Raw genomic sequence first — 19320 nt, forward strand, 5'->3', positions numbered from 1 at the left:
TTCTTTGGGAGGTAACCCTATCATAGCTCAGGGACTCTCTAATAAAACAGAAGAGAGACTCTATCGCAAATTCCATGTCATTGCCAGATCCTCGAAGAATGTTTTTCCCAAATTCTTGTGCCCCCTCCCCCCCGCCCCACCAATTTCTGGTTGTCACTACTAAGTGAATGCAGGTTGATCTGTGTCTTCATTTTAAAATATAACATGAAAAAAAGCTACAAGGATGTGTGTGGGCACTTCACTTCTGTATCACAAAGTGAGCAGCTTCTTTCCTGAATTAGATAATGGGCTTTCACTAAAGGAAAGCGTCCTCTGTTTACATGCTGTTTACCATGTAACCACTGCAGGAAAGACCTCCTGCAGGTTTCCTCTGCGTGTTTAACACCATCATTTCCTCCACTGCTCTCTTGAGTCTGGGCGATCAACCGACGGTAAACCTAGCCCTGACCTTCAGCATCTGCCGATTCCTCTGGTGCAGATACTCTCACCAGGGCTGGGTTCAGATGCCACTAAGTGATGCCACTAAGCAGATTTGGAAAGAGATGCGCAGCAAACGCAATTCTGTGGTGTTTCCGCTGCAAGGACACAGTGAATAACCCCAGATGGGTGCAGAGGAAATGGGGAAATAGAAGTTGCAGAGTCTCTAAGGCACAGGTACAGTGATGGTCTCAAGTGATCAACTCTGACTGGCATACAATAAATGATCACCAATACACACTATACCCTGTGTGGACACATGTTCTGTCATTCAGTACCACCAGGATTAATTTTAGTGGTCAACTGGATTAAGGAGTGGCTGGATAACTGGGAAGGCATTTCAGTCTCTCTCTCTCTCTTACTCTTCTGAGCCTCTGGACCTGGACCAAGCCCTGCTACCTGCATCCCAGGGTCTCCAGCAGCAGATGACCAACCACCTGTTCTGGGGCTAGTTCCATAATCCACTTTCCCTTACAAACCCCTAGTATACATGGAGTCAGACACAATCATGTAAAAGTCCCAGACTTTCACACCAAAAAACAGACCAGTGGCTCTGTAAAGGCTGGAGTGGGGCAGTGTCTGCCTTGTTCACGACTGTGTCCCAGAAATTAAAACAGTGCTGTTTGGGGGTTGAGGGGTGGCAGAGCTCAGTGGTAGACAGCTCACCAAACATGTGCAAGACACTGGGTTCCAACCCCAGCACTGGAAAAAAGAAAGAAAGAAAACTGTCTGATTCTCAGCAAACACTCGACAAATAGCTGAATAAATAAATGAGGCTCACTCAGCAAATTTACACAGTACCCCAAAAGCTAGCCCCATGACTCACACAGGGCAGTGGATATTTATTTCTCCCATATTAACATAAATAAGGATTTTTTAAATCTTTTTTTAATGTCTTCCCAGCACCTGTCTGGTACATAATAGATGTTCAATAAATATAAATGAAGTATAATGAATTAATATAAAACATAGTACCTGAGCTCAGGCTCAAAATAAATACCAACTTGGAGCAGGAGTGGGTGGGGAGAGTCCTGAGGAGACATCAGCACCAGCAACCCCTGCCCAGCCGGGTGAGGTAGAGCAGCCCAGCTCCCGGCACAAGGGGCCACAAGAAAGGAAGAAGGGCAGGATGTGTCTGTCCAGGTAGGCAGTGCCCAAACCCACATCACTCGGGTAATGACTAGAAGAATCCATCTGGCACTTTCGTGGTCACACGGAAAAGTCCCAAGGCTGTGCCACCCTGGGCCAACTGCCAGGCATCCTGCGCGTGGGCCTGCTGATGCAGGTGGACACTCAGGCGGACGCTCAGTCTCTGGCCGGCACTGAGGTGCAGCAAGTCACCCCGGAATCCTCCAGCAGAGTTTCTGGGCTCCGAGGAGCAAGGCAGATGCACGGTCAGGGCCAGGGCAGCGGCCCCGCCCGGTGGAGGCTGCAGGAGCAGAGTGAGGGAGACCTCGCCCCCGTTCTGGAGGGTGGCCTTGCGCTGTAGCTCCAGTTGCAAGAAGACGTAGTAGACCCCATCCTCGGCTACCACCAGCTCCCGTGTGTCCTCACTGTAGTTCAGGCCGGGGGACAGGTACACGCCTTTCAGCCCCTGCTGGCTGTACCAGCTCAGGGTCTCGTTTCTCAGCAGCACTGCGGGAGGGAGAGGAGGGGGTCACTGTGGGTGGGGTGGAAGGTCAGCGCGGGAGGTGGGGCTGGGGGAGGTGGGAAGGGGAGGGGAGGGGGAAAGGATCACCCAGAGAGGAGGAAGAGATCCAAGAGAAAGGGTCCGCTAAGGAGGGGCGGAAATCCAGGGAGAGGGTAGGGAATGGGAGAGGCGTGGAGAGCCGGGGTGCCGAGCCGGGGGTGCTGGACAGCAGGAGCCCGCCAAGAGACAGCCGGGTGCGGGAGCCTGCAGCAGGGGGGAGGGGAGCAGAGGACAGAATGAGGGGGCCCTAGGAACCAGGGTGGAAGGGAGGGAGGCAGAGGAGGAGGAAGGCAGGTGGGAGAGGGAAGGCTGAGGACGTGAGAAGAAGGGGTCCTGAGGCGGAGGGAGAAGGCTCAGGTGGAAGGAAAGGGTCAAGGAGGAGGAGCTGGGGTGGGGGGAATCCTCGGGAGAGGAGGGAGAGGGAGGAGGTAAAGGAAAAGGGGGACGCGGCTCTGGGAAAAGGGGGGCGAGCACTGGGAGAATTTTGGAACCGAGCAGGGAAGGGGAGAGCAGAGAGGGTCAGGGCAAAGGAGATAGTGTGGTTCGGAGAGATGAAGCGGCAGCTTTCAGAGTCGACAGGGTGCAAGGGTGTGATGGGCTCTCAGTCTCCCTGGAGGTCCCCTTCTCAGTATCCCAACAGGAGGGGGCCAGGGCCATGGCAGGACAGGACACTCACCGTTTGGGGTCAGCAGTTTGGCGAACGTTTCCTGCTCCTGAGATTAGAGGAGAAGATAAAAGTGGATAAAAGTCGTCCCAGTCCCCTGGCTGTACACAAGCCCAGAACCCTGCAGGATTAGGGGTGCAGGAGATTCCCAGGGACCTGGAAGAGGAATGGGGTTCCCTGGAGGTCTTGAGAGGGAGAGAGAGTCCAAGAATAAGAGGCTCTCCGGGAGTAAGCAAAGGAAGTGGGGGCCCCCTGTGGTCTGAAGTAAGAAGTGCCCTCTGGGTCCAGGTTGGACAAAGATTCGTATTAGTGCCGGGACACAGATGGGGACATAGGATGAAAGGGGGTGCCCCACCAGTCCTAGATGGAAAAGGGGAGCCCTTGAGGATCCAAGTCGGAGGAGGTGCAGGATGCAAAGGGGGCCTCCCGGCAAAGCTAGGTGGAGAAGGGGTTCCCTGGAGAGGGATGGTAGGGTCTCACTCCCCGGCCTGGGGTGCAGAGAGGCGTCTGGGAGGGCGGCATAAGAAGGGCTCCCAACTCCCGGCTGGGGGCTCCGGGTACCCTGGTCGCTGCGCGTCTCACCTTCGGCAGCGGGTCCCAGAGGTTGGCAGGGACGTTCGGCGGGAGCTCCGGGACTTCAGTGAATGCCCGGCTTGTCGCGGTACCGGGGCTGGGACACGACGAGGCGCAGGCAGCCCGCATCTCCCGGGTTACGAGCGCCCAGGCCAAGCCGCCGACCGTCAGGATCGCGAGCGCGGCCACCAGGGCGGGCTGCGGCCGGCAGGTGCGGGCGGGCTGCGCGGGCTGCGCCGGCGGCCACTGGGCTTCGGGGTCCGCGGCGGCGTCGGAGCTGGAGCTCATGGCAGGCGAGTGACAGTCGCCCGCCCGGCGCCGAGCTTTATAGGTTCCGGAAGCCCAGCTTCCGGGGCGGCCCGCGGGGATCCCGGCGACGGCGCCCGCGCCGCTCCGCCCTGTGACTCGCCGGAACTTTCTCCTCTCGGCGTCTCCCTTTCTCCCAGCCTCCAGCCTGCCCCTGTGGTCCCCCCTTTCTTTCTCTCTCTCTCTCTCTCTCTCCCTCTCTCTCTCTCTCCTCCTCCTCCTCCTCCTCCTCCTCCTCCTCCTCCTCCTCCTCCTCCTCCTCCTCCTTCTTCTTCTCTCTCTCCCTCCCTCCTTCTCTCTCTCCCTCTCTCCCTCTCTCTCCCTCCCTCCTCCTCCTCCTCCTCCTCTTCTTCTTCTCTCTCTCTCCCTCTCTCTCCCTCCCTCTCTCCCTCCCTCCTTCTCTCTCTCTCCCTCCCTCCCTCCCCCTCTCCCTCCCTCTCTCTCTCTCCCTCCTCCTCCTCCTCCTCCTCCTCCTCCTCCTCCTCCTTCTTCTTCTTCTTCTTCTTCTCTCTCTCTCTCTCTCTCTCTCTCTCTCTCTCTCTCTCTCTCTCTCTCTCTCTCTCTCCCTCTCCCTCTCCCTCTCCCTCTCCCTCTCTCTCTCTCCACATATCCATAGGGTGTCATGGATGTTTCCCGCTCTTTCCTCCCAGCCCCTCTCCTGAGTCTGAGTCATGTCCTGGTTCTCTCTCGTGTAACTCTGCCCCCTCCTTTTCTCTGTGTGTCGCTCTCTCTTTCCTGTCTCCTTTGATCGTCCACAATGGGTCAAGGGGACCCTCCTGTCTCTCTGCCTCATTATTTCTGTCTGTTTTTTCTCCGTGTGACTCCCTCTGGTATGGCTTTTGGAATCTCTCTTTCTGCTTTCCCCTCCCCGCTGCCCATCAAGGGGGACTTCCCCAGGGCTCCCCCAAATCCAGTACTTTTGCGGAGTCGGAGGATAGCCAGGCCTCAACCGCCTACCCCCACCTCCAGTGGGACTCCCAGAGGCATGCTTAGCAACCCCACCACCCTGCCGCATCTCCCCCAGGATGCCCGGACCTTTCCTGGCCTGCCCCCACCCACCCACTTGGATGCTTCCCGTCAGGAGCCCCTTGGGACCCCACAAGCAGAAGGCCGGAGAGTCCAGATGGAGAAATTCCCCTTGTAGCCAGGAACAATCGGAAACTCAAATTTCCCGTTTGCCCGGTGGTGGTGGTAGCAGAGGCGGGAGGAGGGGCATAGAAGAAGCCAAAACCGGGCTCGGAAAGAGGAATCGAAAGGTAAATGGTCCTAGGCAAGCCTGGGAGAGTGCTGAAGCCCCGATCTTCCCAGACCAGCAGGGAAATGGGGACCACCTCCCTGCCCGCCGCCTCCGCCGCCTCCTCCTCCTCCTCCTCCTCCTCCTCCTCCTCCTTCTTCTTCTTCTTCTTCTTCTTCTTCTCTCTCTCTCTCTCTCTCTCTCTCTCTCTCTCTCTCTCTCTCTCTCTCTCTCCCTCCCTCCCTCTCTCACTTTTTCCATGGGGAAGTGGATGGTGGTTGGTATGCCTGTCTCAGCGCTGTCTACAGCAGGAGGCAACAGCTCATGAAATGTGGAGGATTTATTATTATTATTATTAATAGTACTGGAGATTTAACCAGGGGCCCTCTACCATGAGCTGCATCCCTGATACCACCACACACACACACACACACACACACACACACAACTTTTTTTTTTTTTGAGTCAGTCTCAGGAAGTTGCTGGCCTCAAATTTTCTTTCTTTCTTTCTTTCTTTCTTTCTTTCTTCTTTCTTTCTTTCTTTCTTTCTTTCTTCTTTCTTTCTTTCTTTCTCTCTTTCTTGTTGTTGTTTTGTTTGTTTGTTTTATATCCACCAATCTTTTTCATTTTATTTGTTTGGCCTTGAATTTTCAATCCTCCTTCCTGCCTCAGCCTCCCACTAAGTAGCCTAACAGGTGTGTGCCACAGCACCTGGCATGTCAGAGAATTCTCATGCAACTCAACAAGAGTCTTGAGATGTGTTTAATCCTGTATTGAGTTTTGCCAAGGAATTATAGAGAAAACAGTCATGATATTAGCTGATGTTATGGGAACACAAAAAAACCAAACACTTGGGTGACATCAGTGAGTCTCCAAGTGTGGGGCCCCAAGCAGCAGCAGTGACACTTGGGATGTTTACTCTGCAGATTTTAGCAGCCCAGCTGTCTGAGGGGGACACCAAAGTTAGTGTCTTGTGTTTAGCAGTCACTTGGAATAAGCTTTCCAGAAGATTCTGATGCCTCTTTGCCCTTGCTGATCCTTTGTCTGGAATCTCCACACCCCACCCTCTTCTGCAGACACCTCCCCCATTGTCACCATTCATGTCTCCATCAAAACTGTCCTTCTTCCCCTTTACACACAAATAAAGGTTTGAGTTCTAAACTCAAAAGCAAAACAAAACTGTCCTTCTGAGTTAAAATGGAGTGTCAGTGTACTTTCACTCGGACCTGGAATCCCAAGGTGATGACAGGCGACTGTTTAAAGTGTAAATCAAAACTACAGACCAGTAGGGTGAAGAGTTTCCTCCAATTCGCCACCCTCAGGCTCAGTTGTGGGCAAACGGTACTCCACCTCTGAGCCTGATGGCGAACAGCGGCTGAAGCACATGAGTTCTCAACTAGTAAAACTGCTGAAGGCAGAGGCTTCTCTCCATCCATCAGGGCAGAAAGAGAGGAGAAAGTGTGGCGTTATGGGTGGAGGAACAGTCGGGCGTAGGCAATCCACGCTGCAATCAGATGTGCCCGTGGAACTTGGAAAACATGTGTTGGAACCCAGACACTCACACAGCACCAGCCCTGGCCCTGCCCAGCATCCACATCCAGAAGATGGGAGGGTGAAAGAAGCCCCTCCAAGGAATGTGACCATCAGAAGGAAAGGTCCTAGACAAAGAGCCTCCCATCACTGTGCGCTCTGCCAAGAAGCTCTGAGGCCCCAGAACCATTCTCTTTATGATTAAGCCTCAAGCCATAGCCAAGGACTGACTAATCAGCAGAAGTGTCAAAAGAGGAATTTGTCAGACAACAAAAGAACCTCCTAGAGACCCAGATGAAAGTGCCCCTCCTTCCCCCAGGCTCCAGATCCAGCCACTGAGCCTTCTGCCACTTCCACCATCCAAAATGCCCTTCCCCCGCTACTTGTTGGCTGGCTCACAGTTATTCCCCTGCTACTTAGAGGTCCCACGCAGCGTCTTCATCTCTTTAATTCCTATGGCGCCTCCAGAGTCTGGGACGCTGTGGCCTCGATGATACTTATGGAAGAAAGGAAGGAAGGATGGGATCAGGGTAGGAGGAAAGAAGAAGAAAGGAAGGAAGGAAAGTTAGATGGGTGGATGGATAGATGGACGGATTGAGAATGAGGAAGGAAGGAGGGAGAGAGACCATGAGTGGGCAGAGATGGATGGATGGGTGGGTGGGTGAAAAGGGAAGAAGAAAGGAAGAAAAGTGTAGGCCAATGGCTAAAGTGTGACTTGGGTAGAGCAGGTGCTGAATCCCTGAATGCGATCCCCACTAACACACACACACACACACACACACACACACACACGTGAAAGGGAAGAAGATAGACCTCCAGGGTGGTAAGAAGCTTGCTGAGTTCCTTGGCAAGCACACAGTAGGTGCTCAGTAAAATGGAGCCATCATTATGCTCCTGACTCCTTCCTGTGACTCAGTGGTATGTCATCATCCCCAACATGTGGATACGGAAACGAAGATTCCAAAAGAAACTAGGTCCAGGCATTGCAGAAGCTGCTCTGTGCTCCTCGCTAAGCTTAACAGAGCTCTGCACATGCCCTTCAGGGGGGAAAGAAGGCCTCCCAGCCAGACTGCTCAGGCCACAGCCTGGGAGCACCATGACGCGCTGTGGTTGGGACATCTAAGCCTGGTGGCCCCACCCACTCAGAAGACTGCAGCATCACCCTCCTATCACCCTGTGTTTGGTGAAGTCACACCTCTGTGCTCAGCTGTCTCCCCAAAATGACTGTGGGCCCTAGCTCTTCTCACCTGTGGGGGAGGGCCTGATCTCCACCCTGACGCTGTCACAGGGCCCCAGAGGGATAGGACAGGAAGTCATTGGAGGAGAGCACCCCACCTCTGCCTGGGGAGCCCCTCTCCTACCTCTGAGGTCAATGAACAGGCACAGAAAGTATACCTTGATTTCACCTAGCAGACACCAGCTCACGGGATCCCGGTCACTTGCCATCAATTCTCTGCTGGTGGCTATTGTGGCCACTCTAGGGTCACATTTTTTTTTTTTTTAATGTGGAGTCTAGCAGTGTTGTGAGGCTAAACTCCTGGACTCAAATGATCCTCCTGCCTCAGCTTCCAGAGTACCTGGAATTCCAGGCACAACCCACTAGGACACCCAGAAAGAGCCAACTTTTCTTTTTTTTGGGGGGGTACCAGATATTGAACTCAGGGGCATTTGACCACTGAGCCCCATCCCCAGCCCTATTTTGTATTTTATTTAGAGACAGAGTCTGAGTTACTTAGTGCCTCACTTTTGCTGAGGCTGGCTTTGAACTCCCAATCCTCCTGCCTCAGCCTCCGGAGCTGCTGGGATTATAGGCATGTGCCACTGTGCCCAGCCAAGTGTCAACATTTAACTTGCCTGGATCTGCTGACTCCACAAGGCAGAGGCAAAGCCTAGCAGAGAGTGTTAGTGGTGTTTGCTGAGTAGGTGAGCAAGGGACAGAGCAAGCAGGAGGGAAAAGGGGCCAAATGTGTGCATGAATGGAGAAATGAAGGAAGAAAGCAAGGAAGGAATTGCACAGCTGGCTGTGAGCCTCGCTATGTTGAAGGGTGTTAGAAGAAGACACACAGGGGAATCACATCATCTGAATTAGTCAAAACTGGATCCAGCCCTCCTTGGCCATAGTTAGACCAGAACACAGCCCAGCCTGTGACGGTGTGCACTAAGCACGGCGTAGGCACTGCGAGGCAGCCAGGGCGCATGCCCTTCATCCCAGCAACTTGGGAGGCCGAGGCAGGATTGCAAGTTCCAGGACAGCCTGGGCAACTTAGCAAGACCCTGTTTCAAAATAAAATAAAAGGAACTGGGGGATAGCTCAATGGTACAGCACCTGTGGGTTCAATCCCCAGTACTACCAAAGGGATGGGGGAAAGGGTGTTGCAAAACATGTCTGGGGAAAGCAATAGACTTTTGTGGAGTTAGGGCGCAGACCTGGCTGCTCTGCTGTGTAACTGAGTGTTTCCAGTGTGGTGCTTTGAACTCAGGGGTGCATTTCCAATTGAGGGAAAGTACCGCATAGGATCCAAACCACTGGCCTTCAAATCCCAGCCCAGTGGGCTGAGATTGTGGCTCAGCAGTAGAGCGTTCGCCTAGCACTCACGGGGCCCTGGGTTCGATCCTCAGCACCACATAAAAAATAAATGAATGGAATAAAGGTATTGTGTCCAACTACAACTAAAAAAATAAATTTTTTGAAAAAAAAAAAAAAATCCCAGCCTGGCCTCTTGCTACCTATAGGATCTTGAGCAAATTCCTTGAGCAAACACCAAGACTTGATCTTGTCAGCAAATAACTGAGGTCCAAAAACCAGTGCCAATGTCTTGGTAAAAAGACAGTGATGTCTGTTGCAAAATCGTTCAGAATGGAAATGACCTCAACCACTGTCAGAAGGGAAATGGTCGCATTATTGTTGTAGGCTCAGTTCTCTAATGGAGCATCAAAGACAGTTGACTCATCCCCCTGGGCCTCGATAGAGATCTCTGAGGGCTGAGAAGACAAAGCAAGGTGCAGGCAGCTGTTTGGAGGGTGCAGGTTTTGTTTTAGACAACAGATCTATTTGTATAGAATATTTCTGGAAGGTATGCAAAAAACCGGGGAGTCGGGGTGTGAAGATATGAACCTTTTTACTGTACTTGATTGTGCCCTGCTTGCATTTTCCATGAGCTTGGGGGTTTTCTTTTCTTTTTTTTTTTTTTAACATTAAGCACAGAATCGTGGTCAACTGTACACACACCAGGAAAGAAACTTGGTCACGGTTGTTTGGAAGAAGGGAAAATTTAGTACCAATGACATCAAAGACAGGAAATGGTATTTCCCTGTTAAACACTGTGGAAGGACCAGGTGGGGGGCACTGGGCAGGGCCCAGAGACCCCTCCAAGGGGCCCACCAGTCACCTCATTGCTGGGAAACAAGCTGACCTGCCTTAGAAAGGGAACCCCAGCAGGGCCACCCCCTAGAAGGGACTCTCCAACCCCCAAAGGGAGGCAACCATTATTGAGCAACCACAGGCACGGGGACACAAAAGATGTCTCCATCGGGGGACATACACAATCACACAAATCAAAATAGATACACCACTGGGCACAATGGCACACACCTGTAATCCCAGCAGTTTGGGAGGCTGAGGCAGGAGAATTGCAAGTTCAAAGCCAGCCTCAGCAACATAGCAAGGCCCTAAGCAACTCAGCAAGACCCTGTCTCTAATAAAATACAAAAAGAAGGGCTGGGGATGTGGCTCAGTAGTTAAGTGGCCCTGGGTTCAATCCCTGGTAGCAAAAAAAAAAAAAAAAAAAGACACACCATGCAGACACATACACAATCACACATACCTGGACACACAATCATAGAAACACAGGCAAGCACCACAAACACACACAAAGAACCCACACACGGACACACAGTCAGGGTATATAATCAAGCACACTGTGATAGTGAGAATCCCAGGCTCAGGACACACAGAAACATCTATGGTCTCACATACTCACTAGCACACAGTCTTAAAAAGATTCAAGGGGGCTGAGGATGTGGCTCAAGCGGTAGCGCGCTCGCCTGGCATGCGCCGAGCAAGCGCTGGGTTCGATCCTCAGCACCACATAAAAATAAAGATGTTGTGTCCACCAAAAACTAACAAATAAATATTTGAAAAATTCTCTCTCTCTCTCTGTCTTCGAAGAAGAAGAAGAAGAGGAGGAGGAAGAGGAAGAGGAAGAAGAAGAAGAAGAAGGAGAAGGAGGAGGAGGAGGAGGAGGAGGAGGAGGAGGAAGATGATTATTCAAGGACTCTGGGATATACAGAGACACAAAATATCAGACACCCAGGGTCACTGAACACACACAAATCACACACTAAAACAGATCAATCTTCAGACAACCAAATCAACAAGAACACAGAGGAAAGAACCATAAAAACCAGGACTTATCCCCAGAAGAGACCTAGGTCAACCTGAGGCCACCAAAGATCCACCTCCTCCCAGAGAAGACCCAAGTACAGAACACCCAAGATCCATACCCCTAGGCGCCATCCAAGTTCCATCCTCTCCCCTGGGACCTCAGCCCCCACCCCTCACACCACGTAAGACCCATATTCCAATAGGAGGCCCAGGCCACCCCATTTGGGGACCTGGTTCTCCCTTCTCTTCTTTGAGGAACCCGAGTCCACGTCTGGGTCCCGTTTCTTGGCAGCGGTGTCCAGTGAGAGCAGCGGGCGCCCCCTGGTGGAGCCGAGCCTCAGCCCAGGACTGGACCGAGAAGGGGCCCGGGAGCCAAGATGCTTGGGGGTTCCGCGGGGAAGTTCTCAGGGTCTTCCCGAAGTCAGGTGCACAGCCTGGGGAGAAAAGGGCGTGGACGCGGAAGAGCAGAGATGAGCGGCCGGAACCGGATCAAACAGGGCCCTAGACGGGAATCCAGGCCACAGACGTGGGTTGGAAGCTGGGAGGACCGTGGGACCGAAGACACCCCCGCGGTCACCGTCTGCAGCTCTGCGTCCCCGCCCGGCCCGTGCTGCTTCCGGAACCTGGAGAACCGAGCCCCGAGGCCGACTCCCACTGGGCGGCGCCGGTGCAAGGAGGGCGGCGAGGGCAGCTGGTCGCGCGGCGGTGGGACAGAGTTGAGGATCCTGCCAGCCCCAGGCTCCCAGCCGGAAAGTGACAGCGAAGCATCACTCAAGGTCTGGAACCCCAGCGTCCAACCGGGATCACCAACACCGATCTGCTCGCGGCCTTTGGACCCTAGAGAAAGGCAGGCCGCCCATTTCCAGGGTCGACCCCAGCCTCCCCGCCCCCCCACTCCCCTTGTCATTCTCCTAGGCCCCGCCCACTCCCCCTCCCGGCTCCTTCAGCCCCGCAGGCCCTGCTCAGGGCCCCATCCCTCCCGGTTCTCGGTCCTTCTCCTAGACCCCCCCCCCCCCAGCCGCCAGCCTCCCAGGCCCTGCCCATTCCCCGGACCCCGCCCACCTGCTCCGGCGTTCTGTCTAGGCCCCGCCCACAAGAGTCCCACCCACTTCTCTGTCATTCTTCCCACTCTCCCCAGGCTCCCAGCGGTTTGCACTCCCCAGGTCCCGCCCACTCCCCAGTCTCTCCCGCATCTATACATATGACGGGTGAGCACAAGCGTGAGTCTGCATTAGATCTGGCTATGTCTGTCCTGGTGTCTGAGAGTAGCAAGTATCTGTATTTGACTCAGTATGTGTGTCTCTCACTGGGTCTCTGTGCCTTGCTGTCTGGCGATCAGTTGCATTGGGAAGGTGTGGCATTTATTGTGTGTGACTGGTGACTCCCATGCATGTACACAGCCTGTGGGAGCCTGATTATGTGTGCATCTGGTTGAGGGTAAATCCAGTGGTGTCTGTATTCAGAGTGTGTCTGAATCCACGTGAGCCCCTGTACTGTGTGTACATTATGCTGTCTGTGTGTAGCTGAGTCTGTGTGTCTGAGTTAGACTACAGTTATGTCAGTGTTTGTGTTGGATTCTATGAGTGTGCATCGGCGTCCATTCGCCTGTACTAGCCTGACGTCTAAATACATGACTGCCACATGTCATCCCCTACCAACTTCACAGTGGGCAGAGCCAATGACCCAAGTGCCATTCCCCACCAGCCCAGAGAAGGAGTCAGGGGCTGCAAGAGGCTGGGTTCCATCTACCTGGTTCTGTGAGACTTCAGTGGGTGGCCGAAAGAGAGGGGTGGGGGGCCCAGGGGGAGACCTTTGGGGTGGGTAGAACTGACAGAGAGCCAGCACATTCTGGAGACCAGCCCTGCCCTGCTGACTTGAGATGGTGGTGTCAGGAGCTGAGGATCCCCAGGCCCTACTCACACAGGACCTTTACACTAACCTGCCCCAGCCCAATCAGCTACAGCAATACAGATCCCAAATAAGACCATGCGTGCAAACCAGGCTAATCCACGGACACACACAAATACACACACGCACACAACATGTACCCATCTCATTCACATGCCCAGAAGTGCCACAGTGACCCACCCCACTCAACCCCCCACCACCTCACACAGCTGAGAGGACCCCACCCCTGGACGGGCCCTGCACAGCCTTCCTGCCTCCCACTGTGTCCAGGCTGTGGAGCCAGGGGGCGAGAAGGCCCGAGGAGAGTAAGCCTCAAGTAAGGCCCTGAGTGGTGGCTCCTCTGCCCCTGCAGGCAGGGTCCCCACACTGCTGGGTGAGAGCAGTTTGGTAGCACCCCGATTCCAGGGCTGATTTTGCAACAATACCACCAGCACCTAAATACCCTCTAGTGTCCCATCACTTCAGGCAGGACTCGTGCTCATGGCTCCAGGCTGCTTGGCCTGCGGCTTTGAGGCCCCTACTGCCACCACCTCAGAGGTGTGTGACTGTGCGCTTCACCCTTTTTCCTGTAAAGTGGGAAGCCCTGCCCGAGGCAGCTGGTGTCCCGTCTCTTTTACTACTGAGATGGGAACGTTCCCGCTCGGTGGTGTAGAAGAAACCCTTCACTGAGGAAAAGGTAAGATTTGAAGGAGGTAGAAACTTACAGTACCCCCCCCCCGGGGGGAGGGGGTGGGGGGGGAGGGCTCTGACCTTTGGCAATTTCCCTTAACTGCCAAAGTTCTCCTGCTGCCAAAACTAAGTCCACCAAAAGTATCTGACAAATTCCTCCCATGACCCGGCCCCGCTAAACCCTAGAAAACTCAGAGCCTGCTGTAGCCAGTGGCCATTTCCCTCTTGAAAATATGCCCCTCTGCATCACTGATTCGTTGAGGTCTGTGGCCGTTTCTTTCATTTGCTTTCAAGACTCACCCCCTGTTGACACCGGATGGAAGGAACACCGCCTCTCTGGCAAGGGCCAGGGCCAGAGGAGGTTGAGCCCCTTCCCTAACAGAGAAGACCCCCACCCCTGCTCCTCCTGCACAAAGCATAGGAGCCTGCCCCTCCTCTGGTGGCCTGGGACAGCTCCCCTCTCCAACAGGGGGAACAGCCTGCCTCTTTCTCCTGGTGGAAAGGGAAGTCTGTCTTCTTTTCCTGTAAGAGAAGTCCCAACCCTCAAATACGGAACAGGAAATCCTGCCTGTGTCCAGCACAAGATAAAGAGATGTCCCTCCTCCCCTTCCTAGTCTGGCAGGAAGTTGCCCCCCCCTGGCAGATACGGAACAGGAAATCCTGCCTGTGCCTGGTAGCCCTTTCCTATAGGAAAGGAAGAGTGGAAAAGCAACCTGTCTGGATCGAGGATTTCCCCTCAGCTCCCATTAGTGACTGTGCCCCACCCCATGCGGCCATAGATCAGCCCGGGAGAGATGATCCAGGAGAGTCCAGGGCCTGACGGAGAGCTCACCGGCCATCATCAACACCTATGTGTCATGGCCTACATTCCTCTTCGGCAGCTTTCCTGCTGCTCCCTGACCAGCATGGCCCAGATGACCCCAGGGAACTCACGGCCCCACTCCCTGTCGCTGTGCCTGCCAGACCCTGGCTCCGCAGCAGGAACAATGACCACATCACCAACTACACCTGCACGGGGCACCCTGCTCATGTCCAACACCAGGCCAGTGGGCAGGGAGGGCAGAGCTCAGGAAGCGTCTCCACCCCACCAGCCCCGCGGATCTCAGGGCCCCTCCTGCCAGGATGTCCCTCCACTCGGAGCAGGCCTCCTCCGGGACGCACTGCATGTATCTGGGGTGAGTGTTGGCAGGAGGTGGCCACATGCCCGGCAAGGCCAGAGGACACTCCATTGTCCCCTCCACCCCCACGCCACCCCCACCCTGTACCGGGTGCAGCGGTGCCAGGCACCGCGTGCCCAGAGCTTGTGTTGCCCCTGGAGTTGGGAGGGCTTCTCTCCTCTAAAGACTCATTCAGCATCCCTGCCCCAGAACAGTAACTTCCAGAACCCTCCTCCTCCCCTGCCCACAGCTGGAGAGGACCCATGCCAGGCTGGTCCACACGCAGGACCGAGTTCTGCCAGGGCAGAGGGAAAGAAAACAAGACCCAGCCGAGGTAGAGGTCTGAGGCCAGGGCAGTGAGGCGGAAGGAAAGGCCCCGCGGCAGGGGAGGCGGGAGTTCTGGGAAAGAGCCAGGGATGGCAGGCCCAGGACACAGAATGCAGACCCAGATGCTGGGAAGCCAACTGCAGGCATCGCAGCCAGCCCCAGGGTACCCACGCTCCATGGGAGGCAGACAATGACACACACAGAGGCCTGGGCCATGGCCACGTGACAGTCACACGGCTGCTCCACACTGGCAGCATCCTCCTCCTGAGAGACTGTCTGTGGGACTGCTGGCCTTTTTAGACCAAGTGACGATGTGGCTATAACCTATACAGCATCCTGTGGAGATAAAGGGCGTGGGCTTTGGACCCAGAACACGCAGGTTCCGTTGGCTCTGTGCCCAGCTTCAACAGTGAGTGGCTCCAGGTGAGACTCAACCTTGGGGTCTCTGTCTTCTCACCATGGAGCAGCACTGAGAGCCCTCTGCTGTGTCCTTGTCCCCATGCTGAGAATGGATCCCAGGGCCTCACACGTGATCAGCGTGTGCTCTACCCTTGATCCAGGCACCCAGTCCCCAAAATGGAAACTTTGTTTCTTCTTTTTCACCTCTAAATCAGGAGCCCAATCCCTGCTTTGCTTTCTGAGAGTTCTCTTGGAGCCCAGGGACTCGGCTGAAGGTTTCTGGGGTGGCTTCTGCACCTGGAGGCTGGCCCCTTGCAGGAGGTGGGAGTACTGGGCCCTGGTGTCAGGCCACCTGTACTGTCTCAGCTGCCTGCATGATAAAACTTCAAATCAACATTTTACCCATCTCAACACCCAGACATAGTCAGTAAAACCTTCTTACAGGGATGGTTTGGGGGGCTACTTTCTATGCTAAATTCCATTTTCTTATAAAACTGCAAGGTAGAACATCCTGAGAGTATGGACACCCAGGATCAGACAGATGAGGGGCCATAAAAATTCAGCCCCTCTAGCTATGGGCTCCCAGTCCTCACGGTGCCGCCTGCCTGCTCCCCAGCTCCCTGTGCAGGCCTGCTGCTGGGGACAGAGGCCAGCTCCTACAGCCTGTGGCCCAGCTTTCTCATATCCCTGGCTGTGCTCCCTGGCTACATTGGATTAGTGACATCACCCTACAACATGGTCATTGGACTACTATGGAGAACACAGATGGCTTTCTGGGTGGCAGGTGATACTATGGGATGCCTGGGTAGCAGGATGAGTCTGCCTGCCTGGGGACCCTGGGCACACCTGGCTCGTGTTACACCCTAGGATTAGAGCCTCACGGGGGTCAGACCTGGAGGAATCCAGGTGACGTCACCCACCCCACACCCCTCTTCCCTCCATCCCACAGGCTGTTTACGTCACTGGTCTTCCTACATCTCAGGCAACTTCAGAGCTCAGCAGGCCACACACGGGAGGTCACCCCTGCTCTCTGTTCTCTTTCCTCTGGACTCCCTGAGGGCCATCCAGGAGCCCAAGGGATACCCTAATCCAGACAAAGATAGAGAAGATCCCTGCAGGAGCTGGATTCTCCAGGGAGCTGTCCTTCCCGGGAGGGTCATCCAGGTGGTCCCGCCTCTCCAGGGTGGAGTCCACACCCCAATTCAGCCCTGCCCTGGTGGGATGATGCAGAAAACCCCACTTTCCAGGACCAAGCTCACACACTCCATCAGCCCCTCCTGGCAAGACCACCTCCTTTTCTATTCCATTTTTTTTAAGACTCCCATTATATTAAAACATTAAGAAATGCCACTTCTCCACTTGGCCCTATTGGCTTTGACATTTGGGGTCCAATAATTCTTTGCTCTGGGAAATGTCCTGTGAGTTGAAGGACATGAAGCAGCATCCCTGGCCTCTGTGCACCAGGGGCCAGTAGCATTCCCCAGTTGTAATGATGAAAATGTCCAGACCCAGGAAAGTGTCACCTGAGGGACAGAATTGCCCCTAGCTGAAAATTTCTCATTTAGGCGACTCCATTGACCCCCAGACACTACGCATTCCACAATTATCTGACTGACTGAAGTCCTAGGATGCCAAACAATTATAAATGCCATAGACTCCGCTTATCTTTGGTTTCACTTGCAGCAGTTTGTTACCTGTGCTCAACTATGCTTTGAAAGTATTAAATGGAAAATTCCAGAAATAAACGTCATAAATTTTAAATTGGATGTCATTCTGAGTAGCATGATTAAAATCTCTTGCCATCCCACTCTGTCCCGCCCAAGATGTGAATCATGCCTTTGTTCAGCGTATCCACCCTGTATATGCTACCTGCCTTTTAGTCATTTACTAGCCATCTCAGTGTCAAGGTATCACTGTCAAGGTATTGTAGTGCTTACATTCAGGTAAACCTTATTTTACTTTGCAATAACTCCAAAGAACAAGAGTAATAATGCTGGGCCTAGGGTGAAGCTCAGTTTTACAGCACTTGCCTACCATGCATGAGGTCCTGGGTTCCAGCTCCGCCAGCAAAAAAAAAAAAAAGTAGTGATGCTGGCAATGCAGATACACTGAAAAGAAGCTTCAATGTTCTTCCTTTAAGTGAAAAAAAAAATGAAAGTTCTTGACTTATGAGGAAAGTAAAAAATCATATGCTGGAGTTGTTAAGATCTACCATAAGAATCTTCTATCCATGAAGTTGTGAAAAAAGGAAAAAAGATCAGGTTAGTTTTTCTGTCACACCTCAAACTGCAAGTCCTGGCCATGGTGCATGGAAGTGCTGAGTCAAGGAAAAGGCAATAAATTGCAGGAGTCGATGGTGTCCACAGTTTCAGGTATGCACTTACAGTCTCAGAAACCTCTCCATGGACAAGAGGGGACCACAGTATGCACATCGAGGGCTCTTGCAGTAAAGGTCATGGATGGAGCATGTTTTTAGCTCCTCCGACTCCTTCCAGCCTGTCTGGCAACTTTCCCAGATGTTCTGATTTGTTTGATCCTGGGCATCAAACCCAGGGCGACGTGCATGCCAAGCCTGTGCTGTGCCACGGAACCACACCTCCATCCCAGACCCGTCCAGACTGTGCCACGGTCGTGGTCCAGCACCTGAGGGGAAACAGCTCTCTGGTCTATCTGGTAAGCAGGATGCAGAGTGGAGCTATGACCTCGAAACACGGACATGGAAGAATCATGGAGAGCCTGTGCACAGAGCTGGAGAACTAGCTTAGCAGTCCTCTTACTAACCAAGAACCCATTCGCGAGGCTCGGCTGGTTCAGAGAGCTGGATGCAGGAATGTATGCAGTCGGGTGTGCGCAAGATGACAATGTTTCAAGTCCATCTAGAGTCTAGTTGGGCAGCCATAGCTATGGGGAAGAACTATGTGAAAGGGAATTCTTCCTGATAAAAGGTATAATGCAGCTCTGGAGCTTGAAGGAGACATCCACAACCATCTTGTTTGTTTGTTTGTTTTGGTGCCGGGGATTGAACCCAGGGACACTTGACCACTGAGCCACATCCCCAGCCCTATTTTGTATTTAGAGACAGGGTCTCACTGAGTTGCTTAGCACCTCGTAACTTGCTGAGGCTCGAGATCCTCCTGCCTCAGCCTCCCAAACTGGGATTAGAAGCATGCACCACCACAGCCCACAGAGCCATCTTAACCCAAGAGCTGAAGGACAAAGGCAAAAGAAGATAATGTAGAAGTCGGAATCCACAACAAAGCCAGATTTAGGAGGCTTACTCCAGTTGCCGTGGAGAAATGTTTGAAAAGTCTCTAATTTCAGATCACTTGTCTAAATAAGTATGTTTAAATGTTTTGTTTTGCAAACTTTTCACGCTTACTTCTACCTGGTTTCATGGTCTGATTTTTTAAAATGACAATAAATCATAATAAACGGTTACATTCACCTTCCCGCTTTTTAGGAGTTAGTCCTTTCTCTTGTTGAGATAGGGTCTCGCTTCCTGGACACAGTGATCCTCCTGCCTCAGCCCATGAGGGGCTGAAACTGGTTACAGGCCACCATGCCAAGCAGGAGTTAGTGAAATGTTAACATCTATTTTCTCTGATTCTTATCACAGCTGACTTCTGGAAACTACTATACGAAGCAGAATAATGAAACCTCTCTTTAATTTCTTTAATTAAGTATTGGTTAAGTCAAAGTAACAAGACCTGCTACCCTCTTTACTATCAGACCTTACCTGCCCAGAGAATCTGCAGACTGTGGTGGGAAGACAGATGTCTTCAGGTGTTGTTAAGTGGGAAACAGGGAACCCCTGGCTGCCTTCGAGATTGTATTGGAGCTACAGAAATTGCAAAGCCAAATTTGTTTCCTATAGGAGACATATTACACAAGTGAAATTTTAAAAAATGTTTTTGCTAAACACACACACACACACACACACACACGGAGGAAAGGAGGTCAGTCCTGAAAGCTGGGGGGATAGCACTGGTTTATAACATCTCA

At 53.2% G+C, this 19320-nt stretch overlaps 1 protein-coding gene across 1 annotated transcript; it reads right to left on the reverse strand.

The window, feature by feature from the left end:
- Positions 1-1266: 1266 nt before the first annotated feature.
- On the reverse strand, positions 1267-3546 carry Tnfsf9 (TNF superfamily member 9). Its single transcript, XM_027952759.2, has 3 exons — positions 3414-3546; positions 2844-2880; positions 1267-2112 (listed from the first exon to the last, which is right to left on the reverse strand). Exons 1-3 carry the CDS (start codon positions 3531-3533, stop codon positions 1658-1660), a joined length of 612 nt encoding a protein of 203 aa, XP_027808560.2. The 5' UTR covers positions 3534-3546; the 3' UTR covers positions 1267-1657.
- Positions 3547-19320: the final 15774 nt, after the last annotated feature.

The sequence above is a fragment of the Marmota flaviventris genome, chromosome 1 (genome assembly GCF_047511675.1).
Source record: "Marmota flaviventris isolate mMarFla1 chromosome 1, mMarFla1.hap1, whole genome shotgun sequence".
NCBI lineage: Eukaryota > Metazoa > Chordata > Mammalia > Rodentia > Sciuridae > Marmota > Marmota flaviventris.